Source organism: Rhea pennata, chromosome 15, assembly GCF_028389875.1.
Source record: "Rhea pennata isolate bPtePen1 chromosome 15, bPtePen1.pri, whole genome shotgun sequence".
Classification (NCBI taxonomy): Eukaryota; Metazoa; Chordata; class Aves; order Rheiformes; family Rheidae; genus Rhea; species Rhea pennata.
This window is the reverse complement of record NC_084677.1, coordinates 11471003-11498898: the sequence shown is the minus strand read 5'-3', so window position 1 is coordinate 11498898 and position 27896 is coordinate 11471003. Positions and strand designations below refer to the sequence as shown.

At 40.2% G+C, this 27896-nt stretch overlaps 2 protein-coding genes across 4 annotated transcripts in view; both read right to left on the bottom strand.

Moving 5' to 3' along the window:
- OTOA (otoancorin) overlaps positions 1 to 1712 on the bottom strand; it is a 35097-nt gene extending 33385 nt beyond the window's left edge. The window contains exons 1-5 of the mRNA XM_062588293.1: positions 1634 to 1712; positions 1253 to 1281; positions 1127 to 1157; positions 1006 to 1033; positions 31 to 118 (exon numbers count right to left, since the gene is read on the bottom strand). Coding sequence (XP_062444277.1) covers positions 31 to 118; positions 1006 to 1033; positions 1127 to 1157; positions 1253 to 1281; positions 1634 to 1712 — 255 coding nt within the window. The remainder of the gene's footprint in view (positions 1 to 30; positions 119 to 1005; positions 1034 to 1126; positions 1158 to 1252; positions 1282 to 1633) is intronic.
- Positions 1713 to 6774: 5062 nt separating this feature from the next.
- On the bottom strand, positions 6775 to 27058 carry METTL9 (methyltransferase 9, His-X-His N1(pi)-histidine). Of its 3 annotated transcripts, none has more exons than XM_062588264.1 (5): positions 26787 to 27058; positions 22471 to 22661; positions 19985 to 20194; positions 18666 to 18850; positions 6775 to 7508 (listed from the first exon to the last, which is right to left on the bottom strand). In XM_062588264.1, the coding sequence occupies exons 1-5, from the start codon at positions 26958 to 26960 to the stop codon at positions 7303 to 7305; spliced, it is 966 nt and encodes a 321-aa protein (XP_062444248.1). In that variant the 5' UTR covers positions 26961 to 27058; the 3' UTR covers positions 6775 to 7302. The 3 variants fall into 3 exon arrangements, with proteins under 3 accessions (XP_062444248.1, XP_062444249.1, XP_062444250.1); XM_062588265.1 differs by lacking the exon at positions 26787 to 27058 and adding an exon at positions 26343 to 26519; XM_062588266.1 differs by lacking the exon at positions 6775 to 7508 and adding an exon at positions 16010 to 16209.
- Between the last annotated feature and the right edge of the window lie 838 nt (positions 27059 to 27896).

The following is a 27896-nucleotide window of genomic DNA, read 5'->3' as shown; positions in this document are numbered from 1 at the left end:
GAATTCTGATATATTTTAAATGGTACAAACCTGTAAGCTGCTAAAAGTAAACATAACTTCTCGGGCATGAAAATACGCCATGACTTTTGCAAGTGTATCTGTTGTCCAGACATTAGAACTACAATGGAAAACAGGAGCAAAAATGCTAGTAAAATAATACAACATGTAAAATAGTAGACTACAAGACAAAATACGAATACGAGAAGCACTGTTACTAACACCATAATAACACAAGCATTCAGCTTTTTGTCCTAACTAGATTAATAGACAATTGATTTAAGGTAATGAAAATGAGTGGGTTAATGAGGAACAGAACTAATTGTGTTTTTCTTCCTCAAACTCCACACCACAATAATCTCAATTTCCAGCATATCACCATTAGTACCATCTCCAGCAATGAGACAAGCTGTGCTGTGGCTAGACCAGCACTATATGTGCTTCCTGGCAGCTCATCATGTCTTTTGTGACCTGCATGGAGGGTATACAGTGACTCATTTCTGCTGCCTTTCCACCAGCAGTGTTTATTCTTTACTCAGCCATTGATTTTCTCAAACATGTAGGAATGCAACTGCCTCTGAGGCTTGAACTACTTTCAAATTTAGACAAAATCAGCAAATAATTCAGAAAAGTTACTATGAGCTGGGGGAAAAGAGATGGACGGGGATGGAGCAGGGCTAAAAGCCAAAGATGGTCAGAAAGCTGGAACTACACCTCATTTCCTTAGGAAACCTTTCTAAAACATACGGACAAAGCTAATTACCAAAGCTTTTGAATACTGTAGCTTGTATTTTCTTAGCCTCATTCTGTGCATACTTTTTGCATTATCACAAAAACCAGTTTATTCCTACTAAAGAGGAAATACTTCCCATAGTAGATGTAAACAAAAGTAATCATATGTGCCAACTTCATTCTATCTTTAATGTTCCACTACTGTGGAAATGAAACAGACCAGATCTGAAGTGCAAGATAATACTGAAAATTAAGATGGCAAGAGTAATACATTACCTCTGAAAATGAAGTATATCAAGGAGAGCTACACATGAAAAATTGAACAGAAAGAGTTACTGTGAGATACTGAGTTTTAATTCCGTTTAGAAACGTAAATAGGAACAAATTTGCACATTACCATTCAGATATTTTCCAGTTATTACTTCCTCCTAAAGAACAAAAATGATGAGTGTATAGATAGTAACATATGTAATTTAGATTATATTATAAAATGTTATTGAAGAGATCAGATAGAAATACTAACCACAGCTTTGCGTAATAATGGAGGCAAACCTGTAAAAAATTATCCTGTTAATAAAATTGATTTAACATTTTACCTTACACTTTATCAGAAAGTGTTATACAAATATATATACATATATTGTATTCAGTAAACAAAGGGATATGTACACAGATTTAATTTAATACTGTTTGGATTAAATGTATTTACAGAAAAAAACAGTGAAAATAAATGGCAATTAAACAATAAACAATGTTTGCCAAATTCTTTGCTGGCATAGCTCCACGAAATCCTGAGAGCAGAAAATATTATCCTAGTTACTAAATAGTACTATATCTATTTTACTACACATAGCTTTTTCAGTCCACATAGATTATATCCCTCATATAAGATTTCTGATCTTACCTTCAGAGTTCTGACTGTCTGTAATCTCAGCATGATTCATTAATATCAATAAGAACCATATCTTCAAAAGACCGGACATTTCTTCTAGAGTTTATTAGAATCAGAAGATATTGGGATTGAAAAGGAAAGAAAAAGAACAAAGTCAAAAGGCAATATCCATCCAAAACTTGCATAGCCATAAATCAGAGACAGACTAAGCTGCTGAGTACAGACTAAGATCAGAATGATCTAAGGATGCTTGCTCCCAACTTTTTAATTTAGATCTTTTTCCAGGATAGAGATACATTTTAAGCAAATACAAGCCCACTAGGCGTGCATATGCAGCCAGGCTTCTTTTCCTTTCACCAAGTAGCTCTTTTAATTTTCCTTCTACTAGCACTGTTTATTTGCGAAGTTATTGTCCAACTAAATATTTAAAAGCAATTTAGTTAAAAAAAAAACCTTTTAAACACAGATCAAACACAAAAGAAATAGGCAGGGGGAGTGAAAAAGGAAATAGCAAAGAAACGCCAAACAAACCCTAAGCCTTTTCTAGCAGGCTGTGTTGCCCCTATGTGTGCAACAGGTCAGGAGCATCCCGTTTGCAGGGAGCCACCCCAAAACGTAGCCCACAGGAGGGCCGGGCTGCCTTGCTCGCCCCGTTGCGGTACAGAGGGCCCCAGGTAAGGGGAGCGAAGGGGTGTCCCGGCCCTGGTGCTGCCTGCCTGCAGAGAAGGGAAGAAATATCCTTTTGCAGAGAGAAAGGAGCACGTGGGAAACGGTGTTCAAAACCATGGCACTTCATTTACACTGATCTGAGTGCTGGGTTTTGTACTTTGGGACGTACACCATCAGTTTTTCACCATCAGCGTGGACCTAGCTCTTACGCGTTTCAGTAGCTCTCGCTATCCTGCTGTTCTGCGCGCTGTGGCACAAAGATCACTGAAGGACAAACAGCTGGAAGGGCAGTAACAGGACACGCAGGGCTGCTTGCACCCACCCATTTACTGGAGAGAGGATTTGCTGCCTTGGGCCCAGCAGTGAGGGTCCCTGTTGTCACAGGTAAAACAACGCATTGATCTGAGGTGCTTGAGGATGCCCTGCGCTAGACTGCAGCTTTTTGCATTGAGATTAGTCCGTAATTTTAACAGCGGGCCTTCTCAGCAAACCTTGCTCTGAGCCTGAGATCACTTTGTTAGCTTTTCTTTCCCTTTCCCTCATTTCAAGGGCTTATCTGCAGCACGTTTAATTTCTTTTGGTTGCTGAATTTGGACCCTTTCTCTCTTTCATTTTTGCTCTCTGCCATAGATGGAGCTACAGATTTGAACATTTGATAAATACGGATGCCTTTTTCAGATTGTTTAATCACACGTAGCAGCAAGGTACTCTCCATGAAAAAATCTTTTCAAAAACCTCTAGAAATGCTTTAGTCTAATTCAAATCCATAACTTCACTCTTACAGTGGCAGTGACTCAAACTGGTGGACGATCAAAAATTTAAACTTTAGCTTTTAAGAAGTTACAGCCTCTGTCGTGTTCTTGCATGCACTGAAACCCTTTTGAACTATTCCTTTGGGAGCGCCACAGTACATGTCCCCCATTCAGACGTATCTGGTTTCCTGGACAATGAACTTTTTTGTGTTTGTTTCTGCCTTTGCCCTATTAATTTTGCAGTAAGGTTTCTGCACAGCTTAAATCATACCAAAGTCAATTCTGATTTTATTCTAACTCATTCACTTTGATCAGAGCATATATTTTAATTAAAGCATACTAAATTAACATATAAAGAGATTAAATGCTAAAGAAACTCATGTTTTATTCTAACCAACTGCAACAGGCAATCAGCAGGTGCAGAAGAAATCTGCTGTGAAATAGCCCTGCTCGACAAGACAATTTGTAGGATGAAGTATTTCCCTTTGCCAGTGCGACTAGCCCAGTTGCAAAAGTTCATGGGAGCTTTTAGGCAATCCCAAGCGACCCCGTGGCTCTGCAGATCCCACAGAGCAGTCCCCCAAGAGCTTGCCCAGCACTGTGGCTGCAAACACTGTGATCAGATCTCTGAGACATTCCTTGCAGGGTAGTTTGGTTATGGGGAGCTCCCTGGCTGCACTTGCTCCCCAAACACACACCTTTCCATGTAAAGAAATCCTAGACTTCGTATCACTCACTTCTTTGAGCCAGCCAATGCCTTATCTGAAGCCTGATAAGCAGAAAGTTAACCTCATAACCAGAAGTTTGCTGATAACCCCACGCGCTGCTGCCGCCCGTCCTCCCCCTTGCAGCCAGGCTCGCTGCAAAGGAGCCTCCAGGCAGTGTGGGAGCCCCTGGGGGCTCAGGCTGGAAAAGGAGGGAGAAGGAGCGGAAGGAAAAGAGGTGCCGGGCCCTAGGGCATCCGCAGAGCGCGTCAGGGCCCATGGCACCTTACCTGCCTTGGCGTGTGCCTGTCTCACCGTGCTGCGGTGCTCAGCGAGCTGGGCGGCTCTGCAAGGGACTCGGGAGCAGGGGGCAGGCACTGGGACCAGGACCGCCCCGGGGGCTGCCCAGCAGCACCCAGCCTCCAGCCAGAGGCGAGGGCAGTGGTGAGGGGCTCCCACGGCAGGCAAGAAGAGGACATGGCCCCTCTTGGGAAGAGGGGAGCTCAGCGAGCTGCTCTGGGGCACTAGCCGGGCTAGCCCTGCTCTCCCGGCCCCCACGCCGAGCCCTGGCACACGGCCTCCCGGCTTCCTAGAGCAGAAGAGGAACTAACTGTACCTGGGGTCACCCTGCAAAAGGGTCACCCTGCAGTTCCTGGGAGACGAAGTTCCAACTTTGTGTTGAAAGTTTCCAACTAAATCAGGCCCTTGCACAGCATCTTTCTCCTGCGATGCAACATATCCAGTGCCACCTCGACAGAAGAGAGAGTTTAGTTACTCTCCAGGGCAAAACACCACGTTAGTGAGAACACCGAGATGTGAGCTATGCACTGCCACCCCCAGCAGGGCAGGGACAGCAGACCCAAAACAAGCACTCCGTCCCTTGGATGGTATCTTAGGTTATTCCAGGTTATTTAACCAACTTGGACTCAAGAGTTTCTTTCCTGGGGCTATCTAAGCAGACATTAACTGCACACAAATACATGCTCAAAGGCTTGAAAGGGAAAGAAGCCCCTTTTCTGTCACCATTAGCCATGCTGCTCCTCTTCCTTCGCAAGGACTCTGATCCTAGAAGTGCTGGCACAGATACCGTCCCTCAGGGCCACTTTATACATTCAACAGGCCTAAGCAGATGTTTTGAGGACAGGGGCCAGGCATAAAAAATATTTCTAGATTCACTTAAAATACAGCAAGGAAATTGGCAGCTGGGCAGATTTTCTGCCTAGATTACTACATTACAGGACAAAGCTACTATATTGTAAACATTTGTACTTTCTGCTGTGAGACTATGCACGTAACTGCCTTATTACATACAGCAAAATAAGACAAAGTTAGCACAGAATACTAAAACCAGAATGCCCATGTTTTGATTAGTATCTGTTTCTACAGGATTTGTGGTCCCTTTAACTTACTTTCACTAAACTGTGCATTTTAATAACCCAAAGATAACACAACTCGAGCAGTATACATTTGATAAAGGGCCTAAAGAGCTTCCCACGGAAGCCACCGAGGGAGGAAATGGCCACGGGGCAGGACTGCCCATGCCGTGCGTGTCCTGCAGAATCGGGGACGCTGCCTAGGGCCTTCTGAAGACATCTGCAGGATTAGGCCCAGGGATATTTTGTACAGAGTCCCTTAAATTTATCTTTGTTCTGTTCACAGCTTTGCCCTGTTACTGCTCATGTTTTGTTAAGTGTTTCAATTCCTCACCTCAAGTGCAAAAACACTTGTTTTAACACAGGCAAGAAAATATGAAAACTCAAGAACTATTATTATGGACAGCGCACCTTCTGATCCCAAAACTCTCAAAGCTATTACAAACCAATGTCTGAAATGTCAGGATTTAAAAGATATGAAAGACATGAAATGCATCCTCTCTTGTGTGACTTGAAATGTAGGAGTTACATCTTTAAACATCTTTGAAGAACTTTGATACCTATTTGCTACATGAAGCTAAATTCATTACACATTAAGAATGGTATTTTCCAGTTGCTAGGCAGGTACGAATACAGGCAGCAAAACAAAAGTTAACAAGTGCACTCTAAGATACATAGCTCATTTTTTCTCCAGTGGTGCCAAAATTAAACAGCAGATGCTGAAATTAGAGTAATACTAAGCTTGAATTACTGTTGGATAAAAACCCACCAGTAAAATCACTCACCTTATACTACATACTACTATTTCACAAAGACAATGGAGAATAAAAGGTTATTAAATTTGCAAGAGAAAACACTAAACATCAGGCAATGGAAGTCCAACGTAAACATAAAAAGACCAGCTGAAATATCCTACTTGACGTAAGATCATCAATCACTAAAAAAAACTTGTAAACTTCAAAAGCAAAAGGTAAGTCTGTTCTTAACTTTACTTACCAGCTGATATCCAAGCTAGGGTTTCCTGCTCTCTCACATCACTTAAATCCCAAGCAATGCAAGACATGCAGCTGCCAGTTCTGTATTGCTGCTACTGCTAGCTGTTTTAATGGAAGGTTATATCCTCAGTACTAGAAATTTTAGACAGGATTTTAAAAATAAGTGATGTAAAAATAAATAGCATTTAATTAGTGCAGGAAAGGGGACAGGGGAGGGAATTGTCCCAGGCTATTTAAGCCTACATGGGACAGTCAGGTCCCTACATCAGGAGCCTGAGAGGCAGCTTGACATGCAAAAACGTAAGAAACTCCTTCTGAGTTATTTAAGCTGGAAAACTTTTGGGAACATCTTGCTCAGCCTGGAAAATTTGTTATCAAATCCATCAGCATCAAATGCAGTTTTGGCAAGTTCTACTCTAACTTCTTTAGCTGGAAAATGTATGCAAAAGCAATGAGAATTTATGAGGCTTTGAGAGGAACATGAAGGAAATCCAACCGAAAGTGACATTTTTTGTGGATCCCTTTAAACAATACTTAAATGTTGTTTAAATAAACTCAAGGTTGTGCTGCAACTGAGAACTTTTCTCAACACAAAGAGCAGTTGATACAGACAAGCGTGGCTATGATTACAAAAATGAACACAAAAGTTAATGCAAAAAGTCATCTCAAAAAAAGTTTATTAGCATGATTAAAAACATGTGAAAAATGACAGTAAGAGAGAAAGTAACTTAGTATGGAAGAATATCCATTTCAACAGTTTATATTCCACAAGGTCCGAACTGAATAGACAACTTTATTGCCAGATTTCTCTTGATTTCTTTAACAACAATTCACATTGTATCGATATCCTCATTATTAGGACTACTGCTTTGTTTGGATCTGATTCCTGTTGCAGGTAAGTATAAAAAATATCCTCCATTACTGTTGGATTGTAGAATGCATGGTTGGGTTAAGAGCTGGTAAAAAAGAAATTCTCAACTGAAGAGTCTGTTTAAAAAAAAACAAACAAACTTTTTTTCTAATCATACTACAAAGAAATACATTAGTATTTTGGCCTTTAAAACTCTTACATGATATTTATTTAGCATGGCAATCCCAAAATTCCTTCCCTTTAAGTAACCATAAATCATACACCTCTTTCAGAGGCTGCTTCTTGGGTTTGACTCTGGAGATTTACTTCATATATGCTTACACTGGCTTGAGGACGAAGACAGCATCATCAAGTACATAGTAGTCATTATACATATCACCTTCACATAGGTATGGCAGTCTGGTGAAAGCCTCTATGGCAAAACCAGCTTTACTGAAAACTTCTGGCAGGCTATTCACCTGTTCTTCCCAAGTGTGCCCTTTGATTTCCAAAACTTCTGAGGGCTTTTCCCACTTGCCACCTACTGAGAAAACAAAACAGTTGTGTTTAAACTATAAAGAAAGCTTTACTGGGTGTTGCATTTTCTTACAGAAAGCATACTATGCAGATTATATTCCATTCCACTCCAACTTCAAGTTTGACAGGTGATTGGCAGAGATGTTGTAAGACCAGTTCAAGGGTTTTTCTAAAGTTCAGAAGAGGTTCCTTCTCAAGGTTATCTTTTATTATATTTTTCAGTAGCAGCTCCAAGATAGAAGTTACTTTTCAGCCTAATAGTGAAGCTGGTGTTTAGCACACATGGACAGAGAGGCTATGTAATCAAGATCTTTGCCAACATTATGAAATTCTTTCTTTCTGCTCTCTGCGTTGCCAGTGACTGCTTCAGGTAATTATAATGAACAGAGCTAGCAAACTGAAAATTATGATTTGTTGTGATGCTTTCATTGGCAGACCATCTCATTAGTTTGAAGAGGGACAACTACAGAATCTTTATTCCGTCAAGGGGCACTTACTAGCTGATACAGTAAAGATGGCTTAGGCACCTTCAAAGCTGAATGCGTGTATTACATTGCAAAATATGTTGTTATTTGCGTCCAATGAAATAATCTGAAGGAGTAGAGCTACAATTCGCAGAAGTTCAAATTTGAAAACAACCCTTTGCTCACTGACAATACCATATCATCCACAAATAAGAGAAACGTTTTCTGGTTTGGTCTGTACCTTTAACAAGTTTGCAAAATGCAATAGTAAACACCCTCTTAAACAGGAAGTTCTAAATCTTGTGGTTCAGAGCATTCTGCAACTCCAAAGTTTTCTTAAGTTCCTCTTCCTTTGAGCAGAATCATTTCCAGATAGATATAAAAAATGGCATCGTTCAACAAATTCAAGCAAGTGCTAATGCTGGCATTCAACTGGATTCTATACTCTCTCGGTAAGACTTTTTTTAAGCTTCCTGTATTATCTCTGCAAACTACAAGTTAGAGGAGATTTAAAACGTGATTGTTACAATTTGCCACATAGCTATAAAGTAAGAACAGTGGAAAGTTTTTCTTTAAAAAGTTCTGCTGCCTTCATACAATTTCCAAATCAAATGACTGCTAATGAATACTTTTTCTTCCAAAAGTCTGAAATGTTCCTGTAATCTATGATTTTGGGGTCAGATCCCATTGTACTCCCCCACACAGAACAGTCCAGCAGCAGAATGGTCTCAGCATAGCTGTGCTTGTTTGGGAAGAGGGTTTGGGAAGTACAGCAGATATATCAAATAGTATCTACAAGAACTGGAGCCAAGAAGTTTGCTCTGCAAGGCCATCCGAAATCCTCGAGTAAGGGGCCAAGGGGAAGGGGATCAACTAGTCTGCAGGTATTCAGGCTACTGCCTCTCATCACAGAAGATGTGAGTACACTGACAACACGTACTCCTACAGGCATGGCATTGCAGTAGCAGCTATGGAATGGCTCTGATGCTGATCTAGCACAGATACAGAACTTCACTTTATTCTTGTAGAAGTCACAAACACTAGATCTGCTTGGATTTGGCCCACAAAACGTTCAGTGAGAAAAGCAATGAAGGGACAATGCTATTTGCCCACAGCAGAAAGGCTTACAAACTGTCTATTAGCAGCAGAGCAGGACAGGCTTCGATTTATTTTTCTGGTAATTTGTTAATTTCTATAAAGTATAAAAAAGATGCTGTAAACTGCTACCTTCATTTTCATTGCATAATTTTCATCCCATTGTTTCAGTAACTTAGCAGTTTATTTGAACAGAACTAAATATACTAAAAAAAACAGTATTACAATTATGGATTTCAATAAGGACTTCATAAAAATGTCTCCCAGATCAGTCGTATTAAACTAGAAGCTTGCGAATTGTGTAACATTTCAGTTCCTTAATTAGGAAGGATTAACCTTTCTGCTTTCTCTACACACATTTTTAAATGTCAGAACTAACAAGCAATATTGTTACCCTTAGAAACTCAAGAGTCAATAAGTATGATGGAGTGGAAGCATGTCTAGGAATTATTATGAATGCCAATGTTATGAAACTGCTAAGTTATACATGTCTCCGGGTGTGTCATAAACACCGCCTGCCATCAGGCTCTTTCATTTCACTTCCTGATCAGGAACAGCGAAGGAGAGAGAAGCTCTTTGTAATTAACATTCAAGTAAAAGCATCTTAGGATAGGTCAGCTGGAGACCAGAGGAACTTCTCTGAAGAGCATCAGGCCTAACGCAGCTGAGTCCTCTCAAAGTCCAGACATACAAAGGTTGAAAAGAGCAACCCCCTACTGCTCCTCATTCTAGGTAATAAAACAGGAAGAAGCGTGCATGTAAGGAAATTAGAATCCCATTTAATCACAGAATGAACTAAGGAAGCAAGCTATAAGAAAATCATTTCTCAGAGTATCTGTGTGTAGAAGGGGAGTCATGGTGTGCTTACAGTCCTTGGCCAGGGTGGCTCATGAAACAACTGCAAGTCCTTCTTACACGGTCTTTTGAACTACTAATCTTTATGGCACTTTCAATGTAAGATGTGACAAGGGTACACAGCAAGCTTTGCTTGTTCTGATGATAGGTAGCAGTTTGACAAACCATAAAGTCTGAAGACTAAGAAAAAAACTACTAGGGACCAAAGGGTCTGAGGCAGGGAACTACACAAATTATTCTTTTGCTCTTCTCTAAGGTCAAAGGAGGCATCTACATTATTTTACATATATGAACCTTCTGGATTGTTGTTCTGAAGTAGAGAGCTAAGCACATTACCACATATATAAACTGTTAAATGGATAAATAGGCAAGATGTACGAACAACTTAAGAGGAAAGGCTGCTAGAAAAAACTTGAGAAATTCCAAGCTTGAAACAAGGTTGATTTCTGCCTTCTTCCTGCTTTTTCCAGCATGAACCCTATAGTAGCTTCTTAAAAAAAAAAAAAAAAAAAAAAAAAAGATTGTGCCTTGCCTCTCCCTTGCATCAAAAATTGTTTATTCTCAACAGGTGATACTGGTACCTGCCAAGTCACTGTAACACAACCCAAGTTTAAGGAAGTTGATGACTCCACACACACTGTGACCTTAACATGTGCCTTCTCTGCTCTTGGATGTTCCCAGTCCCAGCCTCAAGTTCTATGGTTTCGCTTTTTTACTAACACACATGAAGATTTGTGTACCCCAGAATGCACAAATGTTCAGAAGTTCAAAGTACACGTATCATCAAATAATAATATTTCACTTCAGATCAGCAATCTGACTGTAAATGACAGTGCTGTTTATTTCTGTGGAATAGCATTTTCAGACTCAAGTTCACCCCGTTCTAAGCAAACAGGGGACGGAACCGTGTTAGTGAAAACAGGTCAGTTGATTGTTCCTTCTTAATGAAGCATCATAAAGAAATACATTTGCTTTCCTAAATACAAAGAGTATTTATCTATATATTTATTTATACTTGCTCCTTCAAGAATGACATTTAAAGATTGGAATACTAACAAAAGTGTTATGAATACCACGTTTTTATGAAAATATTAAAAAACTACAGACGGTTTCTACAAAAAAAAGCATCTTAACCTGGTTTGCTAATTAGATTGTTCTATCATATAGCACAAGTAACTTCAGAATTTTTCTACAAGAAAAGTTTTATACTCTGTGTTATCTAATCACACTCCACATCTTCCGATATGAAGGCTATAAGGGCTGTCAGAAAGGAAGCATCAACAGAAAAGTGAGAAGTGGAGAAACTAGCATTTAGAGGAAATATGTCCAACAGAGTACAGGGGCTCAGAACAGCAGATTCGCTTCCCATCTTGAGCAAAAAGTTTCAGTTCTGTCCCTCTATCTCACTTGCCATCCAGTTACAAGAGCAGTAAGACTTCACTAACTACATTTCATTATTACGTACCTATGAAAAAAATATAGCTGGACTATTATTTGCCCTACATTCATTCCTTCTGCTGTCTAACTGCATTCCTAAACAAAAGCCTATAAGATTTATTCAGATAGTCCTTCATTAGAGCAGAAAATGGGATTTTCATTCTCTGCCTACTTCTCAAGAAAGGTTTCCATAATCAAAAATAACAAGTTTCCATTGCCCTTGCTAATGTCCAGGGAAACAAGAAAGAAGTGATCTCACTAAGGATTTAGACCAAAAATATAGATGGGTATAAAGATTTTTAATTTCTTAACAGAAGGGGGCTGGAATGTAAAGTCTTAAGAAAATTACATGCATTGGAAGAACTCCGCATTATTCTAACACTTATTTTCAATAAAGGGGCAGAGAAGCACAGTACTGAAAAATTCACGTTCATGATCATCACCTCATCCTTACTGTTGCTATACAGCATTGTGGTATTCACAGTCCTTATACTTGACAAGGTAGGTTTAAACTGATTTTTCTGATTTCATTCTCTCTCCTCTCTTCTCTCTCAAGGAGTTTTAGTATTTTGGTAAGAGGAATAAGAAAAGACAGATATAGATTTCATAGCTTTTACAATTAAGTTTTAAAGAGGTGGTGGTTTGAAGATCACACATACTATACATATTTGCAAAGTCTAGTGCATAGCACACCACTATTCTTAATATCAATCACATTTTCCTATTTAAATGAACTCTATAAAAGAAAATGTATTGTAAAATTGAAGTTATCTTGAGAGTGTTATTTAGCAGGTTGGAGACTGACACTACTGAGGCATACTTAAAAGCAAAACTAGAAGTTGCTATCTATATGTCATCAGTCCTCTGTATTAGGTTCCATTAACAGTAAAATTTAAATTTAATGTAAAAATATTTGCAAGGTGCAGTGAACTTACTTTTCTTATATAATGAAATTCTATTCAACCAGAGACTTGGAAAATGTTTTTCCTATAGAATGCATGCATATTAGAAGGTACCTAGTTTAAAGTTAAATTAAATATTTAAGAGTTAGTTTTTTCTTGACAAAAATTTTATTGAGTTAAAAACAAACCCAAAATTGCAATTAGAAATCTTTAAGTAATGAGACTTAATAAAGAGATTCCACAGTCTAAGCTGTATAATGTGGTAAAAGGTTCTTTGCTGTAGCAATGATGGTTTAAAGATGTGGAAGAATAGCATGAGAGGGTTTTTTTTCGTGTTTGTATTGTTTTAATTGGACAAAGCAGTATGGTGAGAAAATGTAAATCAAACCTTTCTTCAGGGAGAAAAAAAAAAGATCAGTTACACAACTGGTTTATTTTGACATTTGGATAGTGCTTCAGGGAGGTCCCACTGTATTTAAAGCAAAAATACTTGCACCATTTACTATCAGCAGATAAAAGACCACTTTATATGCTTGAAATAGAAAAATCAGAGACTAATGGTATCAGCTGATCTAATGAGAGATACAACTTTCATCTACACATCTTTCTGCCCTAACAGTGCATGGCTTTTAACTATGCTACTACTTTAGCAGCTGGTATCTCATCTTACATTTTTTTTTCCTCCCTTCTCCCTCCAGTTAAAACCAAAACTGCTAAAGAAAAACAGCAAAGAGGATCAGAGAACAGAGAACTGTGTATGTTATCACTTTGTTTCCTTTAATTCGAACTTTTTTTTGTTGAAATATACTTTTCTTGAAAAAAGTAGGGGATGCTGATTTTGTGAATAACCAATGATTCAGTTAGAAGAGATATTTACAGCTGTTAAGGCCTTACTTCAGAATTATACAAAGCTATGTATTGATTTTATATTTAAAGTTTCCATTTCTCTTAACTAACTGGATAAAAAGTAAAATCAAATCAACTTATAGGCCATCTCTAATCTATGGGTTCCTGCAAGTTATATTTTTAATTAAATTTTGTTTCAACTTCTGTTGAAAATAAGAGGTTTTGCTAAAAAGTTGTTGTGTTTAAATGGTTCATTCAGACAAGTCCTACTACATTTAAAGCAAGTCTATTTGTAACTTCCACTGCAATGCTTCTTTGAATAAAAATAGCCAGACAATCTATTAAAGGTGGCATATATAATGAAATGAACTATAAAGTAATTTAAAGGCCTTCTGACTGAAGCACTAGATATTCTTTAAGTGTTATTTACTAACAATTCCTGAGACACATACAAGCAAAAAAAATTGTAACTATGAAAGGCAGAAAGGTGCTTCCCCAACTTCAAATGAAGCACTGATATAAAGTATTTTAAATAATTTGCAGAAAATCAGTAGCGGACGAAAGATTTTTCAAGCAATTGCCCAAGAACTTCAGAAGCAGAGGTATGCTGAACACTGCCAACAGCCTGTAAGTAACGTGAAAAAGGAATGGCAGAACTCTGTGCGTGTCCACTGATCCTGAAATACAGTAGGAACTGACAATTTTGAAGAGTATCCCATTTGTATCTCCTCTGGAACTAGATTTCTCTTTTTTAAAGTTGATAAAGGTCTAAAGAACTATTTGCACAATATTCAATGACATTATAAAGTGTTCTAAATCATCAAGAGCAGATCAAGATAGCTTACAGAGTTCTTCTCTGGAACAGATACATGCCTTCCCAGCAGAGAGGAGCACACAACATTTTCACACAACCCCAAGTGTGAAGCACAGATTATCACATTTGAATGCACTATCTATTTGTGTGCAGTCACAGAATGATGTTACTGTGCAACTGCATGCTATTCACACCATGGTCACTTCCTCTCCTCTCCTGCTTCCTAGCAGGTACTGCAGTTCTTCCAAGCCCTCAATCACTTCTGCAGAGCTCAACAACTGGGACCAGACTCCCCTTCATCCATCTAACATGTTGGAGACATCACATATTTGAATGATAGCTAAGATCAGACTCAGCCCTGAATCAAGAACAGCTTTCATTTTCGTGGACTTGCAATATTTTAAATTCCAGCAGGGCTAGAAGTGGGATCTCTATGTTGCTTGGAAATAAAAATTCTTTCTTCCAGATGGACACTAAATTTCACATCACACAAGGCCTAAAATACTAGACCTCAAGCTCGGCCTCTTTCTTCAGGAAGAGAAGACAAAAAAAAATACAAAGCAGGAACAGATTTGCGCCAAAGGAAGTTACAATGCTTTACATATATATGCGTATTTATATACACAAATATATGATTATAAATATATGTATACATACAGATCTATGTATATACACACAGATACAGACTGAATTTTCCATGCATTTGTAATTTGCCAAGAAGAGGTTTCTGTAAGTTGTTCTGGATCATCTGGTTAAAAGGCATAACGCTATGACAGTTCATTCTCAGAAGTATATTAGTATTTTAGTTTCTCTCACTCCTGCTCCACAATAGTTAGATGACAACCATAACAAAACTCTTTCAAAAGCTCTACAACAGTCTTACAAGCACTTGCTCCCCCTTTCAACTTACATAGCATAAACTAAGCATTCAGAATCATTGGATAAATCCACACAATTTAATTCATTCCAAATTAGAGAAGACAATCTAGAAGCCACAAGTATTCATAAGAAAACAGTTTCAAAAAATTGCTTCATTTGACAAGCAGTACAAATTCTTTCCTATTCTGAGCACTGACCTCACCATTTCAGAGATGCAAAGAGGGAAAAAAAAAAAAAAAAAAAAAAAAAGGGGGGGCAACACAGTCAAATGCTTCTCCCCATACATTTTTTGCTTTATTTATTCTTATACTGCTCCAAATGATTCCTCTGTAAGAACCTCTTTAAAGACTTCAAATCCCTGCTAACATGACCTGGTCCTTGGTTTGACTGTCAGGAACATAGTGAGAATAATGGTATGTTTTACTGTGCTCCCTAGAGATTTGGGGAAGCCAAAGGAAAAGAAAAAAGTTTAGAATCCTGCAGACGCCACATAGACAACTATGCAGTTGAACAACTAGGGAGGGAAGGAGTCTACTGAAACAGTTAAGCGAGGAAGTGTGCCCCAAAATGCAGGTTTTGCCCTTTTCCTTTTAATTAAAAAAGTTGACATCAGTAATTAAACACTTCTACTTTTTTCCACAGGATCATTTGGAAGATGACACTGTTTATCAGAACAAATGAGTATGTGCCATACTTCAGATTTGCTCAGTATTTCTGATGTAACTGAAGAGGCAAGCAAAGAAGATAAAGCAAAGTCTGTGAAGAAGGTTAAGATGAGAGGAAAAAAGCCTTATTGAATAGAGCTCTTCAAGAGCATTTTCTAAATGGATCAAAACCAAGTGCACTGAATGTTACATTATGTCATACATTACCTCTCTTTCCTTCTGTGTAAGAAGAAAAAAAACACTGGAAAAGGACTTCATCAGTCATAAGGAAAATGCTTCAGAAATGTTTTTTTCAGTTTAACTTTATGTGCCTTTTCTTTTTATGAGTTTATATGTATTTCTTTTACATGAACTGAGCATTTGTGGAAGATGTACAACAATTGACAATAATACAAAATAAACTCATGTCCTAGGTGAAATTTCGTTCTCAATCATGTTCATGCGAGAGTTATTGACGTAACGGATACTCAGATCAACAGTTACTGAGGCTTACAGCAGCACAAACAGAGCAAAATATACGTATTCTGTAGATTGACAAGCAAAAACACAGACACTATAAATGTGTGTACTACTACAGTAAAACATTTGGGATGGAAGTTTCATCTTAGCCTATTTAGAAAGAGAAAGTGGTGGTCAAAGTAACAAGGTTGCTCCTGCAATATAGAAGTTCACTTGCTAGACAAACAATCTCATTCCAGTTCCGCTATCCAAAGCCAGGAGTACCTAGAGCACGAAGGTTTGCTTTGTGGGCCTGTTCAAAATAGATATAAGCATGAACATATAGGTATACCGAAAAGTTACTTAATTGCAGTTAGCTAATTTACAAAAACAGCACTTTTTACAAGAGATCTGTTGATCTCTGACATTCTCACCAAAGAACAGCTACATCTTCTATCTTCATTTAAATAAAGCAAGATGTTGTTTAACATCTGAAATGATATTTATTATGTCAGTGATGTGAGAACTGACAAACAAGGCAAAGCCAGAGGTCCATCTAGCACAGTATCATGTTTCTAGCTCAACTGACTACCAAATACTTCAGGAAGAAATGCATCTTCATCTTCTTTCCCTTGGTCAACCAATCACCCAGACATTAATGTGTTCATCAAGGAAAACATCACAACCCCAGGCTGCTTATGTTTATTTCTTCTAAAGTACAGTATCTAACATTTTTATTTTAGATAACATCATTAGATAGTGTATGACTAGAATGGCTTAAGTTTATTATCTTAATATTAATATCATGTTTATATTAGGAAATTCAAAGCATTTTTATATCACACTACGGGATACTTATTAAAAATATAAGATTAGACTAGTCACATGAATAAAAATTATTTAAAATATTGTATTATTTATCTGTTTGTCAACTTCAGATATACACAGTAGGTGCATTAGTTGTTCTATATATTGAAAATAAAAAACTAAGAGGCCCCAGAAAGAATTTATAGTTAAGCTAGTTCAGCCTCTAGGTGTCACTGTAATTCCAGAAATAGTAAGTACAGAAATAAATATTCCTTCTCCACCTTGCTTTGTTTTCTGAGAGAGAAATTTATGCCATCTACATATAGAGTTTCCACAATTACCCTCCTAATACATTAAGTGTAATAATACAAATCTCTCAAGGTCTTTTAATCAAAACTTATTTTTAGTCTCTAGCTCCAGAAACTGATCCACATGCTGATCAAATATCTTACCTGCCTCATCGCTTCTCCATTCCTCCTCCCTCCTCATGCACTAAAATTCAAAAGCTTTTCTAGGTGGGTCTGGGCTGTTTTTAATTGGATGATACAAGGAATTATCTGAGCTATGAAATATTCTCCTCTAAATATTCCAAGTATTCTTCTTCTTATATATAAAGTATACATACGCATCAGATACTTTTTAATGCATCACATTGCAGAACAACTGAATGAAAATATTTAAATTATAAAATTGCTTGCAAGTCAGGAAGACAGTCTGGCAGATCAGTGTCTGTTTCTTTAGACTACATGTGAATAGAGCTTAAGAGAAAAACCTTCTAGTGAAATTGCAGTATCTTCTGTGTGTGCTAACTTGTGTTGTCTAGAGAAGTTTATATGGGCCCACATCCATGACAGAAGTGAATAAACATACTGAATACATTTAAATTTTCAGTAAGTAGCTGCTACCTGGAACAACCTCAACTGACAAAGGCTCAAGTTATTCTGTCCTACTTTGCAGCCACAGAAAACCACAAAAAACACCACTGTGCTATTTGAGACTTAGAAAAAGCGAAGGAAATAAAGCTCTAAAACAAAATGATTGATCTGCTACAAGTCGCCAGCACAAACAGAAGTTTGATTTTGGTTTATAAGATGTCCTACAACAGGTATCTACTTTAATTAAACAGGAATGACATGAAGTTCAACAGTCAGAGAACAGGTTTCCATTTCCTTAGGATATATATTCCATGACCAGTAAACAGTAGGAGATTAATGATGAAGGACATAAATGGACTTAGAATGGTTTATTCCTTAATTTATCCACCTCCTGTTGAGCCAAGATCTACCACGTGGTTATGCAACAATATGCAGAAAAGTAGATTCTGGACACAATAGAAATTGCAGAACAATTTTTTCTCCTCACATAAAGTTACTGTGATTCAAAAGAACACCAAATTGATATATTTTGATGAATTTACCATTTCCAGAATGCTAAGCTTATGAGTTCTGTATCTTTTGGACATATACAACTTTCCATTGACAAGTCTTAAGGCTCAGGGAGAGCCTTAACATTATCTCCCTATAAATTTTTAGGTGCAGTTCATCTAGAGCACTTGAAACAGTGCTCTATTCAGTATGACACACAGTTCATATGCTTTGTTTGCTCAGTAGTCACCAGAGACAACTGGGGTTTCCTATACAACAGCAGCAGAGCACCCTAATCAGAGATTAGTTTTCCCATGTTACTTCAACACAGCTCAAATGTGACAACCTGCAGAACATGACACGCGACTTCAATATTTGAGCTTTTTAATTGTTTCCAACAAGATATGCTGGGGAATTAAGAAGGAAACAGTTATCTCATGTGGCCTATTTACTTATGATTTCTTACTTCCGAACACGCACTCTACAAGTTTGGGGTTTTATTTTGTAATCAAAAATATGAATTAATTGAACATTTAATTCAGGACACTATAATGTATAACCTTTCTTCATCTAAATATCTATTAACCTGTGTACTTACCATTTTCCACATACGGGTGAAATGGCAGAACTAATGCTAGAATGACTCTGCCTCTAGTTGGTTCCAGTACACTTCTAATATCCTTTAATACAGTCAGTGGTTGATCACAGCGATCGAGCAAATTCAAACAGCTGATAACATCATACTGAAATCCTGTGTTCTGCCATTCATTTATACCAAGCACTCTGAAGAGAGAGAAAGACAGAGAGAGAGAAACACAGCATATGTTAAACACAAGCTGAATTCAGAGAGAACGACTAAGGATGAAAATTCCCTATGGATGTGTTGATAGTGCAGGCAGGTCAGCCACACCAGGCAAGAATAGGCAACATGGTCTTTCCATTCTTTCAGAAAAGAAAATTAACCAACAGTGGGCTTGGCTATATATTCAGCCATATAAACCTTTCAGTTTGGATGCTCCTTATAATCATCAAGCAGTAAGGAAGGCAAAAACCCCCAAATCTTGGGTACTATAAAAACATGATATCCTAGAATAAAACTAAATACATTTTTCAAGGAACAGAGCTGAAATAACACAGTTAATGGCTTGCTGCATTTTTAATCACCTTGATTTAACCCGCATGCAAAACCAGTTGTTGTTAGACTTCCACTCAAGGACTGGTAAAGAAAGGAAACCCATAGTTATTTTGGTCTTTGGCCTGAAGTTTAGGGAATAGCACCACAAATACTAAACATTACTCAACAAGATTGGATCTGTTGCTTGCAAAAACTGTCAGGTGCTATGACCAGTGAAGGAACAGAGTTCTGAAAGTGCTGAAGTTTTTGTTACTAAATATTGTTGTTTAACAGCAGGAGCTAAGCGCAGTAAGAATAAAAGGTTCTTTACACCATAGTCTATATGCATTCCTTACCTAGAGATTAGATGAACACAGATTACCCAGGCATTCCTATTACAAGGAACCAGTTTGTTTTCCCTACAGTGCCTGTCCCCTCCTCTTGCAATTTTGGATTGTTCATTTATCAGCATCTAAAATTTGTCTTGCTTAATCTCTTGATTAAAGTAATTAAGGCAAGCTATGAAGGAAGACTTCAAAACAGTTGTTGCCTATTTTGTCTTAACTGGTAACAGGGAACATCACGGTAACAGGGAACATCACTGTAACGAACACTGATAACAGATAACATGAGATGTGTTTATTTTCGTGTTTTTGTACAGGTCAGTCCTTTCCATAATCAAACAATATCAAAAGGCATCAACATAATGACCTGAAAACACTGAATACTTATAAAATATTACAAATTGATTATTTTGCTGTAATGTCAGATACAAAGGATGCAAGAAGTATTCAGTACAATACCTGTATTTCTTTTTCTGAAGCTGCCATATCATAGTTTCAGACAATTCAGTGGCATAGATTTCTTCAAAGTGAGGACTCATGACTTTGGTGACCTCTCCATCCCCAGCCCCTAAATCGAGAAGTCTGTGGGATTTCCATTCTGGATTTATTTTAAGCAGTCTTTGAAATTGTTCTGGGGAAAACACAAACATTGAGCCCCTTCCCAGCAGCCTGAAACGTAAAGATGAGAAATGTCCATTTTTTTTTTAAATAAACTTTAACAAAAGGACAATGAAATGATGAGTGTGCCTTGGCAGCAACCAGTCTCATAATAGACATGGTCTCCGCTTAGATAAATTTTAAATCCAGTTCAGCTTGCCTTCAACTGGGGTCAGAGATCAAACACAGCTACATGCAGTTATACTGGATGGGGACCTCCCTTCAGGAGGAATTTGGTTAGGAAGGGAAGAATACACGGGGTGCAACTCAAGAAAATGATCACATTAAAAAAAGGGGAGGGAGGCTGAGCCTATTTTTGCAATTGCAAACTTGAATGCTTCCCACCTACTTCAAAAAAAAAAAAAGGAAAAAAAAACACAGAGGAAATAACAAAATGGCTGCAAAGACAGAAGTAAGCACAAAGAATGGAGACTGATGAGCAACTGGAAGGGAAGCCATGGAAGAGGTTTAAAGAACTGATGGGGGTAACACTGCTGGAGCAGCAAAAGAGAAAGGATTTTGTAGTTATACGTTACAATGGCTTTTGCTGCTATCTGCAGATTCTGTATTCAACATGAAGAGCTATGAAATAGAAAATAGGCAACTTATTAAGGAACTGGGTAGAGGTGACAGTTGGATTCCTTACGGATCAAGTCAAAAACATACCTGCCTGTAATTGTTTGAAGACTACATAATGACAGATTTCAGTTGTTATAGCAGAAATTTAAAAGATGAAAGACTTGGAACAAGCAGACAGAAAAAGAACTGGTCAGTGATAAATTGAAGGTAGATAAGTACTACCTCCTTTAAACTACTGTTGGAGAGAAGGTTAAAGTTAAGAAAGGCAAAACAGAAATCTTTTAAAATCAAAACAAAAAGAAAGTAAACGTATCAGAATCAAAGAATGAAAAAGTGAAAAAGAAGAGGCCTGAGAAAGATTGACTGTCCAAAAAAAAATCATTATACAAAGTCATACAGAAGAAGCTACAGCAGGATATTAAATATAGAAAAATAAATAAAGTACAGCCAATTTAAGTAGAGCTCTCTTGCAGCACACTTGTGTCAGTCCACACTGTGTAATTGGCTCATGGCTATTATTCCTAACAGCACTATGAGGTGTTATTCAAAGCACTGGAGAGCCTTTGAGGGGGAAAAAAAAGGCAGGGGGAAGGAAGAAGAGGAGACCAAAGAGACTTTTATATAAAGCTATAAGTAACTAAGAACACCACAGGGAAGCTCATAAAGACATCTAGTTAGAAAATAAGGAGAAAGATTATTTTCCTAGCCTTAGTAGCCAGCTACTGTCCTCATATCAGACTGTGTGAGGGTGCAGAAAGAAAGGAAGGGCAGGAAAATCAAGTAAACGTAGAAGGGAAAAAAAAATGTATTCTTCATAGGGTCAAAAGTGATGAGAAGTTAAATATATGCCTGAATGGGGTGAAGAGATGGAAAAAAAGTGTTTTTTGACTTTTTTTGAAAGATACTAGAGTGTACAGCTCATCTCCTCTGCAGCCAATCACAGCAGAGACTGACGCAGTAAGATTAAGAGAATAATGTTACATGAACTTCTCTATTCCTATCTTCCTCATGTTTCACCAGTCAAACATGCCACATCAGAAGCTACCTGTTCAAGTATGACTTACGCACAAATTGAGATGGAATTGCTTCTTAAAGAGTAAGAGAAAGAGTAGAATTTTGTGCTACATAAGTATTGCCAGATACAACACTCGGCAACTTCTGCACTATTTAGAAATCTGCCTGGCAGATCTACACATTAACAGAAAGAGCTTTAGATGCAACACAGAACTGACTGGATACAGCCTCCTCCAAGTAGAGCAAACGCAACATTAAATCTTAAGGATATGGCAGCAGGTAAAGTAAGAGGTGAAGGGAAAAAAAAAAAAAAAAAAAAGAAAGAAACTGGGAAGAGTTCTACCCATCTAGCACAAATAGAATACTACATTATTTCAGGGAACACCTGGAAAGGAGCTAATAAAATGGCCATTTTATTAATGCAATTAATACAATTAGAGTCCTCTGATCATCTCTTGTTAACTGCTATTGCCCCCTCTGCCCCTCCCCCCTATAGTGGAGATAGTGTTCTTTAATTAAAGAGGGCTGGGGGGAAGGCACAATAAAGCATTTCAACTTTGTCGAACTGGCACAGGGAGACCTGTAAAAATCTAAGAAAAGCTGAAAAAAAAAATCAAAGAGGGGGGCTGAACAACTAAAAAAAAAATCTAAATCCAAAATGTATTTCATTTACCTAAGATTGACTTTTCACTTACCCATTGATAGATGTCCTAGACATAAAGAGGCTAAAAATTGAGGACACAAAAGAATGATAGAGCTGGATAAAGAGCCAGCCTGATTTCTCAATGCTGTTGTTTAAGAATATCTGTGTTCCTTGGTCAAGGTAGCTCTGGACAAAAATAGGCTGAAGGGCTTCAGACAGCTGTTCTGTGTTGCAGATGTACCACTAGAGAAAGAGAGAAAAGGAATGTTAGAAGTTCAGCAATATAAAAACTGAACCCACAGACAGCTATTATGAAGCTGTTCTATAAATATGAAAGTTCATTTTTTTCTGAAGACTTTTAAACAAATTTCAAGACCGATTTAAACTAGATTTGAGCTGTAATCAAACAAAGGCAGATTTCTAAGAAATAATACTTTTAATTTGTCTTAACCGTTACCCTGTACTTGGAAGAATTTTACAAGGTAGCTTTTCTAGAGAGCAAACACAGGTCCGTTACGCAACAGCACCACTGGTAAAATAGTATGAAGCAAGTAACACGGTTTTCTGTCTTCCAGTCTGCCCTCAACTTTTCACTAGGCGTCCTCTGAAAAGAAACCACGAAGTGCATTTGCAGAACTTTTCCAAGAAAGGAGGTAAGGAATCCAATCAACACTTTAAGCAACTGCTCATCTGTCTTACAGCACTGATGGATGGCACTACCTCACATACTAGTACCAACACGCAGGTTCACAAGTCTTTTGAAACAATTATCTCTGTTTAGTAGAGATGATATGAGGAAGCTGCACAAACAAGCAGGTTCCCATGTCATCCAAGAAGTCGCCAGCATCAGCTGGAAGGAAGCAATATTCTTTTATAATGGTAGACAACTTACAGAGGGCTAGTGGTTCCTTTTACCTTGTGCCACCTGATAACTGCTATTCCATACAAACTACAAACTAGCTCTGATACACAAGTTATTATTCAGCTACTTCTAAAGGAAAAGGGTGCTCCTTTTTCCTTTCAAATCTAGCTGAAAAAGTAATAAATCAAACTACATCCTAATGTTTTGTTATTTGTGCATAAGCCATAGCTAGACTCCTCCTTTAAAAATCTACTGTATTTACATCATTTTAAATTCAAGAAATTGTGCAAAACAAGACAAACCTATAGAAATGCTGAGATGTAAGAATGCCAGCACCAACTCTAAAAGCTCAAAAGTCTTCTCATTGCTAGTCTGCAATGCCAAACTTAGGTCCCTAACCCCCCACACTCAACAGGTAGATGTTACAACAATCATTTAATTGTAGTTTTAATTAAGAATGTCACTATTCTTTTTCAGTGTCTCCCACTCTTACGCAGAGTTACTGACAGCTCTCTTCGTAGAATCTCTAATGCCATTGTGTTTGTTTTCTAATATTCTACTGCAGATTTGAATCTCCCTCTGAATAAAATTATTGCCTATAGCCAAACCCCTCTTCTCCTATCTTCCTCTTGAATCTTTCAAGAATATTCTCTAATCTGGCTGCATGCATTTACAGCACTGATAAACAGTTATAAGTATTTTAAAGAGAAGTGGAGGGTTTTGATACAATCTTACAAAACATGCATGTAGAAGGAGAACAAGAGGTCAGCTAGGATAACTGCCCAGTATTTAATAACAGTATACTAAAACTATGTCTATAGCTATGCTACACAAGAAATGCTCACATCCTGGTCCATTCAGGTTTGTCATTACTCCCAACAGGGAGAGGGAGTCACTTAATGCATGTTTACACAGTGCTCAGCACAATGGGACTCCCAGTCACTACAGTAATTCGAGTAACAACAGTATAGAATTCCTATTGCAGTATCCTGCTGCTTCACAGTAACAGTGCCGGCAAGCAGAGGGGAGTAGACAGTTGCAACAAGATCATTGTGCCAGATTCATAAATATGGGCCCCATCAAAGAGACCCAAAGTAACATGGTATTTCAATACCCTTCAGCAGATGGAGCACTTATATGCCTCCACAGGTCTACTCTGAAAACCTGCATGACAGGTACTTCTCTGCAGAAACAGGCTCTCAGCAGTGCTTTCAACAGCATTTGCAGGTAGCACTTTGAAAACTAGACTTTGAGAAAGTCTGTATCACACAACGCAGCATGGCACAAGGATCCCCACAACTACCCTTTTACCAGCTTGGGTCTTGTCTCGCTGTGGCGCAGTGCAGAGTGAATCAGCACAGAGCAGCGATTTCCCAAAGGAATCCTCAGCGAGTTGTTAAAAAGCACTAAAGCAGCAGCCTGTAGGTTTTGTCCATCCATCTCTAAAAACCAGTTTCAAGAACCTGGCAGAAATTAACAGTCCCAGGGAGCTGAGGAGCAGGCTGGGATATGGGTCAGGTTCAGCAGCTATTTATGAGGCTGCTGCCTAGCTGCACCAGACAGGGTTGAGTGGCTCAGATCAACCTTGTGTTGCCATTTTCAATCCAGAAGAAGGCGTATGAAGTATCAAAAGTTTGGGAATCACAGGCTTTGATCCATAAGCAACTTGACTACATATGTGCTGTCCTCAAGCTTATTCATAAGCCCTGGTGTTATCCCTTTAACTGAATCCTATCATCTGTAGTCCCATTATCCAGGATCTAACTGGAAACCAACAGTCCTACAGCTTTTGTCTTCAAGATTTCCAAACATTGATATATATTGATATAACCATTGGCAGAATGATGATGGTGACAAATTTGAGAAGGGAAGCACACTTCCAGAAATCAGATATTTTCCATAGCTCTCCTCCTTCTTCTTCATAGTTAAGCTTGCCCTGCATAAGATTATCGGTTAAAACATTTATAACTGCCTATAATAATGCTAGTGAATATGAGAAATGACAGCAAACTATAAGAAAAAAAAGCCCAGGATAAAAACAATCTAAATTTCAAATAACAAAAGTAGGGAAAGAAAGCTTCATTCTAGAACTATTTCCTCAAAGCAAAAATTCTTTTGTTTCTCTCCTTGTCCAATATGCAAGGAATCCTTTTCAAGCTGCTAGTCTCACAATATCAATCTGCATCTAGTATAGCAAAATAGTAGAAATACCACAGCACATCAAAAAATCTGAAGAGAAAATTGTGAAGATCTTTGTTATAATAAAAATTATTACTCACAACTCTTGCCTAGTAGTAAAGAGAAGAAGAAAATACCATTTCAGCTAACTTACGTAAAACTAAAGCAGTCAATAAACCTTCAGAGAATGAAAGTACCTGGCGCTCAGCATGCAACCTTTACTTATGAGAGTATCCCCAGCCTCAGTAACCACAGACATTTAAGAACTAAACAATTAATACTTGAAGTTTAAAACCAGAATCCCATACATTAGAGATGGAGACTACCCATTGCAGACCATCCACCTGCAAATTAAATAATCATCTCTGTGGCACATTTTCTTATTTCCTTGTCTTTCTAGTACAGTTCATGTTTTCTTTGTTCACAGGAAGAAAGTTCTTGCTGTAAAGCTAAATTCTGCTTCTATCATTCCCTTTATGTATCGAATAATCCAAAGAGCAGTAATACACTCCCAGGTGTTAGCACCCACCCTGAGCGCTAACAAAGCTAAAGCAGTCCCCTATCAGTTGGAAGAATCACAGCACGTACTTCTGTTCTTTCCTTTGTGGAGCATTCCTCAAGTATTTAAGCTACATCGTCCTCACTAGCTAGGCAAAGTGTAACTTGCACGGAGTAAGTCAACCCCTTCCCTCGGTACTGCAACAGTTTTTATCAGCCCCCCGGGCTCCTGCCGGACGCTCAGCAGTGCTCTAGCGCAACCAGCCCAGGGCTGACCCTGTCCCAAGCGCAGTCGTGTCACAGAACACTGCACGGCGGGGCAGAGCCCCAAAGCCTCCGCGGAGCCTCCACGTGCCCGCGCCGCCCAGAACCTGCGCTCGCCTCACCTCGCCCCGCAAACTCATTTCCAGCTCGCCATCCGCTCCCGCGGGAGGCCTCTGCCCGCTCCGCAGCGCGCCGCTTGCCACCTCTCTGCCGCTGTCCCAGGTCATTTCCCTCCGGATACGCCGCTATGAGCCGCCCGCCCGCTTCCACGGCGCCAGCGCTTCCCCCGGGGGGCGGCTACTCACGCGGCTCCCGAGGGGAGAGACCGGCCGGGCACCGCGGCCGCCCCCGCGGGGCTGGTGCCGCCCCCCGACTCGAGACGCTGCTCGGGCGGCCGCGGGCCGGGCCTGCCGCGCCCCGGCCCCGCGCCCAGAGCAGCCGCCGCCGCCGCAGCTCCGCGGCGGGTCCCTCCCTTTGTCTGGCGCTGCCCGGCCCGGGCCGGCCGCGGGGTCTGCCGCCGCCGCCGCCCCGGGAGCCGCCTCGGCCCCCGGGCCGCCCCGCCGTACCTGGTGGTTCTCCCTGGCGCCCGGGGCCGGCGGGCTGTGGCTGCCCATCATGTTGGCGTAGAGCGACCTGGATAAAGGGCTCCGCAGGTACCTGGCGGGGCCAGACCACATCCTCCTCCGCAGCGCCCACAGCAGCAGGGTGTAGCAGCCCAGCCAGCCCAGCCACCGTCTCATGGGGGGGCTAGGGGCGCGCGGTCACCCCCTCCCGCGCTCGCCGCCTCCCCTCGCCATGGCAGCGGCAGCACGCAACCCGCCGCGCTCGGCTCCGCTCCGGGACCCGCGCGCAGAGCGGAACGCGCCGCACCGCGGCAGCGAGGGCCACCCGGACGGCTCGGCTGCGGCACGCCGGGGCCTGGCACGCGCCGGCTCCCTCCCTCTGCCTCGCCAATCACAACGTGGGCGGGGCCGCGGCGGGGGATCCCTGCTTTCAAACCGGAGCGGGGCACAATGGCGACGGCGGCGGCTCGTCCCTCCCCTCCGGGCATCGCCGGCAGGAGCGGCCCGCACGCGCTCCTCCCCTCCGCGGGGGCGGGCGCCAGACGCCCCCCGCCGCGCAGGTGCTCGGCACCGCCCCGCCCCGCCGCCCGGGCGGCGGCGCCGTCTGCGGGCGCGTGCCACCTCCCGCCGCGCGTGCGCAGAGCGCTGCGCGGAGGGCGTGCGGCCCCGCCCGGGCGCCGCCGCGCGACGCACGCGGCCGCCTCCGCAGCCTGGCGGTGCTCAGGCCGCCCGGGTGCCGGGGCGCCGCCTCCTTCGGACAGAAGGGACCAAACCTCTTTTAGGGGGGGCCGTTGGGGGTCCATGAGAGGAGGAGCTGCCGCGGGGCACAAGCTGCGTGGCGGCATGGAATGCCTCCCCCAGCACACCACGGGCTGCTGGCTGAAACCAGGCTCACTCCAGCCCAGGGACCTCCCTGGGATTTGTCTCTCCTTACGGTGTAAAATTTTGGGATTAGTTCTTCAGTCTGAGAAATTCCTGACATTAAGGTCATCAGGCACTAAGGTGATGTCCACAAGACCTGAAAACATAAGCGTTTAAAGACAAATTGGTTGTTACTGAGTTTGCACTTCAAAGGGTCTTCTATGAACAGATGGAAGCCTACACCTCTATAAT